The 6232-nt window shown below is 38.9% G+C and overlaps 1 protein-coding gene across 1 annotated transcript; it reads right to left on the bottom strand.

Moving 5' to 3' along the window:
* Window positions 1-4698: 4698 nt before the first annotated feature.
* LOC114407089 (protein MAIN-LIKE 1-like) lies at window positions 4699-5783 on the bottom strand. Its single transcript, XM_028370094.1, has 4 exons — window positions 5589-5783; window positions 5421-5501; window positions 4842-5324; window positions 4699-4758 (listed from the first exon to the last, which is right to left on the bottom strand). The coding sequence occupies exons 1-4, from the start codon at window positions 5781-5783 to the stop codon at window positions 4699-4701; spliced, it is 819 nt and encodes a 272-aa protein (XP_028225895.1).
* Window positions 5784-6232: the final 449 nt, after the last annotated feature.

Raw genomic sequence — 6232 nt, 5'->3', positions numbered from 1 at the left:
AAGGTCAACACTAAAGGTGCATCGAAGAAATCGATGAAAAGAAGTCAAAGATCCACAAAGCGTGATCCATCTTACTGGGAGTATGTTGATGCTTTTCATTCTGTTCAAAGCAGCAACTCTCCAGTCAAACATAGTGCATCATGTTCTGAACCGCCTCAGCCAACAAGGATCATCCCGATGTTGGATCAATTTGTGCCATTCATTCAAGGTTTCATTCGTGACGTTGTGGATGTGAAAGCGGATGGTAACTGTGGATATCGGTCCATTGCCGCTTTATTAGGTATGGGGGAAGATTCGTGGCCGTTAGTGCGTAATGAATTGATTAAAGAACTTGGCAGGTGGTCGCATGAGTACATGAACCTCTTCGGTGGCACAAAGAGATTTGAACAATTAAAGTTGTCCGTACTTGTTGATGAGTTTTCGAAGGTATGTTTTTAGGTTAATTTTTTAAATAACAAACTTTAAATTACTTACATGTGTATTTTTGGTTGATTCAGGTTAGTGTGGACAAGTGGATGGATATAACGGAGATGGGATATGTGATTGCATCACGGTATAACGTAATCCTTGTATCGTTGTCCCGACAACAAAGCATGACATTTTTTCCTCTAAAAAGTCAACCACCACCTGATTCTTCTGGGCACCGCATAATATGTGTCGGTCACGTGTTTGGAAATCATTTTGTTCAGGTACATTGAATATAGTTAGTATAACAATTATGCAATGACTTTGCTGGTTCATTTGAGTCGGTCACCGCATGATATAATCTTTGTTCATGTACAAAAAGTTTATTTGAAAGACCATTGTCCCTTACCGCCTCCAGCGTTGTTGTGGTCAAGCAATTGTTATTCTCAGGCAAAGCAGTGGACAACTCCATATATTAGTAGAATGAAGCAATACACAAGTTTGATGTCATTCAAAAGACACTATGTCGACCTAAATGAAGACTAAACATGCATTGTTTATGTAATTATATTCATTATGCGATATAATTTGTTGTAAGCCATTAATAACCAATTAATATTATTAACTACTCGTTTCCTTAAGCAAAAAAATTGTTGGTCCAACAAAAATCATTTACGCGTGTAGCATACATCATTGTCATAATTGACAACACATAATGACATGCATGCGTATTAAAGTTTGAGCGCGACAACACAATGACTACACATTCTGAAGGAAACATTAACACGAAACATGTTCACGCGTGTCTATTTTTTTGTAAACAAAGTGAAGCAATCTGTCGGTCATAACCATCTATATATATAGCAGACACGACTTATAAATCACACATTATCTTGCTTTCAGATAGTCTCCCAATTGATACACAAAGTATGGCCTTTTTAGGAGAAACTAGCAGTCAGACGATTGTCAACTCAAGGTTGGCTTTCATTTTTCCAAATGGATCGATTATTCACAATGATACTGGGGTTTACTTCCAAACTTTGATTCCGGTGCCCATTCGAGTACCAAACAACTATGATTTTGCAAGCTTAAAAATCAGAATACACAATACCCTTCAGCTATCCAACAAACAATTTTTGGATGAAATTCACTACCGGAAGCCATTCACCCATACAGGTAACCAAATTCGCTTTCAGTGTATGAAATTGATAAATGATGACGATGTCAACACAATGTTAATGTGTAATGATCAATTTTCTTGTGTTGGTCCGATTAAGTTACTATGCACCGTTGGAAGAACACCAGATGGAGTAATAAACTTACTTCAATGCACTATGCCCCGTACTCATGACGCGATCCTGTATTACAACGGGAAATGGAACATGCCACCGCAGAACAAATTTGTTGGATGCGTGTTCACAGGAAAAAATCCTAAGAAATTTCAAATTCCTTCAACATGTACCATCGATGAACTGAAGAATTTAATAAAGCAAGTTGCACCTAAAGGGATTCCCCCTCTTGGAATTCACGAATCACAAACGGTAAGACGATTGTTTTTCCGCCAACCAGGTCGCTTTGAGTATTCAGATACACTTATAAAATATGAAATAAATGAGCTGAAGACCAATGAAGAACTGCTGAAGGTGTTAGTACAATTTAACTACTGGAAAAAATATGGACCAATATAAATTTTAGTTGTCTTTACTAAATATGTTGTGAAAATCGAAGATGAGGTGACTGCGACATCGCTAAACAACTGAATGCAATGTTTATTTTTTTGCTTTTTCGTTGATGTAACCTTTATCTGTTTACGACATGTTTAAATCCCATAATTAAGTTCAATGTGTTGTTTCAATGGTCCAAAGATAATTTATTTTAATTGTTTGACCTTAAAACCTTACGCATACTTAGAAGGGTCGAATTCCTAATTTTTTTGGATTTTCTAGCTCTTTTTTTAGGTGTTATTTGATGGAACCGGGGAACGAGAATAATTTTTTTGGGTTCTTTGACGTCCAAATATGAAAAATAATGCCCCTCCATTGTCTTACGCCACTCGCACACCCACGGAAAAAAACCCCAAACATGGGTACTTGAACATAAAAAAGGGTCCCATTCTTATTTTTTTGGATTTTCTGGCTCTTTTTTTAGGTGTTATTTGATGGAACCGGGGAGCGGGAGTAATTTTTTTGTGTTCTTTGACGTCCAAACATGAGAAATAGCATCCCTCCAATGTCTTACGCCACTCGCACACCCACGGAAAAAAAACCCCAAACATGGGTACTTGAACATAAAAAAAGGGTCCCATTCCTATTTTTTTGGATTTTTTGCCTCTTTTTTTAGGTGTAATTTGATGGAACCAGGGAATGGAAATAATCTTTTTGGGTTCTTTGACGTCCAAACATGAGAAATAGTGCTCCCCCAATGTCTTACGGCACTCGCACACCCACGGAAAAAAACCCCAAACATGGGTACTTAAACATCAAAAAAGGGTCCCATTCCTATTTTTTTTGGATTTTTTGGCTCTTTTTTTAGGTGTTATTTGATGGAACCAGGGAACAACAATATTTTTTTTGGGTTCTTTGATGTCCAAACATGAGAAATAGCATCCCTCAAATGTCTTACACCACTCGCACACCGACAGAAAAAAACCCCAAACATGGGTACTTGAACATAAAAAAAGGGTCTCATTCCTATTTTTTTGGATTTTCTGGCTCATTTTTTAGGTGTAATCTGATGGAACCAGTTAATGACAATAATTCTTTTGGGTTCTTTGACGTCCAAACATGAGAAATAGCGCCCCCAATGTCTTACGCCACTCGCACACCGACGGAAAAAAACCCCTACTTAAACATCAAAAAAGGGTCCTATTCCTATTTTGTTGGATTTTCTGCCTCTTTTTTTAGGTGTTATTTAATGGAACCAGGGAACAAAAATAATTTTTCTGGGTTCTTTGACGTCCAAATATGAGAAATAGTGTCCCTCCAATGTCTTACGGCACTCGCACACCCACGGAAAAAATCCCCAAACATGGGTACTTGAACATAAAAAAAAGCCCCATTCCTATTTTTTTGGATTTTCTGGCTCTTTTTTTAGGTGTAATTTGATGTAACCAGGGAACGAAAATAATTTTTTAGGGTTCTTTGACGTCCAAAAACGAGAAATAGCGCCCCTCCAATGTCTTACGCCACTCGCACACCCACAAAAAAAATCCCAAACATGGGTACTTAAATATAAAAAAAAGGATCCGATTCCTATTTTTTTGGATTTCCTGCCTCTTTTATAAAAACATTTATTTTTAATGTAATTCTTACAAACAAAACTCATGATTTTAGCTTCACTTTTTTTTTAAAAAAATTTAAATTACTCCAAAACTTCGCTTAAGGACCACGATCAGAATCAGAATCGATACGTTAGTTAATATCAAAATAATAAACTGTGCAAAACAAGTCAACTATATTAAACTAAAAAGTGTAACAAATACAAAAATTCATGTCAACTACAAAGCAAAAAATAAATACAATAATCAATGCTCTGTGCACCGTCTCTATCGAGCCCTGACACTTCCATCAGCACTGGCTCCCCGTCTAATATCATATAACTCTGTGTCTGCAGTGACCATCCTAAGGTTGAGCACACGCTCCAACCTCTGTGCAATCGCCTCATAGCAGTCGTAATCATCCTATGACATTCATTAAAAACATTTATTATAAAATTTAAAATAAATAACAACTCATCAAACATTAAACGCGTAAAAAATCTTCCCACTGCATGTGGAGGGGGGTCAAATGCCACTGGAACCGGGGGGCTAGGCGGCTGTATGTACTCCTCAGGGTCTACGGCTGGTGCATCTCTGGGCTGGTCACCTGCCTGGGTCGGTATCATGAATGGGTGAGATATCCGGAAAAACCACTCCATGTAATCCGCAGATACCTGCCCAGGCACTAGACAAAGCTCACCCACAAGTAGTACGTGCTCCGCAAAATGCATCCACCTGTCATATATATCATCATGTGACAATCGAGCACTAACAGGCGGCAGAGGGATGCTCTAAATGTAATCAAACTGCCGTACCACCCTCTCCAGTCGAGCTGTGACCATCTTAGGACCCCATCTCAACTGACCCTGGAATGATGAAATCAGCTCAAAGGCCCTAACCCCCCGATGCTCAGTGTACGACAACCATGACACATTTGTGATGGTCAAAGCATCACAACGTGCCCTGTAAGGTGCTCCTGTGATTCCCTTCATATGCGCTTTCGACGTCAGCCACCGAGAAGCACGTGGGGACGTCTCCTAGTATGCATCATCTGTCACGCACTGGTGCACACTAGGAAAGTGCTCATAGATCCAGCACTACAAAAAAATGAGGTTAACATAACATAAAAACATGTTTAAATCATAATCGAACATAACATATTAAAAAACTCAAAATTTACCTGTAATAGAGTCAGGTACCCCGCAATCTGTCGTGTGGTGGTCCTAGAAGCCTCATCTAACTGGTCATACATATGAACCAGCGCGGCAACTCCCCAAGCATAACCACCACTCTGACCTAGGTCGCGGAAAGCGTATAGGTGCACCACATGAACGTATGTTGCACTCTTATTAGCAAAAAGAGTGCAACCGACCAGGTGCAACAGATAAGCACGAGCTGCTACAATCCACCGCCGGGCCTGACATCTCATCTCGTAAATGTCTCGAACCCATCCCAGTCGTATGTATGCCCCATGTGTCAGTGCTGTCTCGGCTCTAACCTCCTCGGCAGACACCTCAAGCAACTCGGTCAGCAAAAATATCGTCTCCTCCGTAGAAAGAGCATGAAAGCTGTGCAACGCGCCAGTGATAGGCAAATGAAGGAGTAACGACACATCATCCAATGTGATCGTCAACTCTCCTACCGGAAGGTGGAAGGTGCTGGTCTCGCTGTGCCACCTCTCCACAAATGCGGATATAAGTCCAGGATCGCCAGTAACAATTGAACAATCAATCAATGGACTTAATCCACTGGCACTAACCAGTCCTTTAATCTCAGGCACTGGCCTCCCAATCAATGTCACCTTCCTCCTATGTGACACCAACTTCAAATCAGGACGTTCCTGATTTGAAGTACAAATTATACAATTATTAAAAAAAATTAATGACAAACAAATCAACAATGATTAATAATTAACAAATTAAAATACCTGTCCACTCCAAACGGCATGTGCTACATGGTCCGCAAATGATGTCAACACTGATGGGTCACGTGGCCCACCTGGGAATCCATCAGCATATGACCCCTCAGCACCATCATCACCCTGTACGTCCGCAGTCATCTCAGGTGCATCCTTAGCCATATCAGGGACATCCTCAGTCATGTCAGGAACATCCTGAGTCATCTAATGAACCCGTTGCCTACGGGCTAATGCAGTAGGCCTACGCCTCTCGGGAACATCATCATGGTCATCCTGTCTTTCTCTGCCTATAACTCTACCTATAACACGACCTAAACCTCGTGTTCTAGCCATGATCTGCAAATCATGTGGAACACGTATTTTTTTCGGTCAAAACATACACAACTTTCTTTTTAAAAATAAAACAAGTTTATTTATAAAAAAATAAAACTAATTTAAATAACATTATTTGAAATCACACACAAGATAATTTTAAAAAAATAAACAACTTCATTTATAAAAAAAACACAACTAATGTATAAATAATTAATTAGTAAACATCCACAACTTAATTTTAAAAAAAATAAACAACTTCATTTATAAGAAAAACACAACTAATGTACAAATAATTAATTAGTAAACATACACAACTAAAATTATATAAAAAATTAAAA

This window comes from Glycine soja, chromosome 1 (genome assembly GCF_004193775.1).
Source record: "Glycine soja cultivar W05 chromosome 1, ASM419377v2, whole genome shotgun sequence".
NCBI lineage: Eukaryota > Viridiplantae > Streptophyta > Magnoliopsida > Fabales > Fabaceae > Glycine > Glycine soja.
This window is presented reverse-complemented; position numbering and strand designations above follow the sequence as displayed.

What these genes read in the sequence shown, in the direction of transcription:
- LOC114407089 (XM_028370094.1), bottom strand. Translation starts at nt 5,783, where the DNA reads ATGACTCAGGATGTTCCTGACATGACTGAGGATGTCCCTGATATGGCT. An exon ending in TGCCTGAGATTAAAGGACTG is followed by an intron (nt 5,325 to 5,420) that starts GTTAGTGCCAGT and finishes TGGCACAGCGAG; the next exon opens with ACCAGCACCTTCCACCTTCC. An exon ending in GGTACCTGACTCTATTACAG is followed by an intron (nt 4,759 to 4,841) that starts GTAAATTTTGAG and finishes ATTTTTTTGTAG; the next exon opens with TGCTGGATCTATGAGCACTT.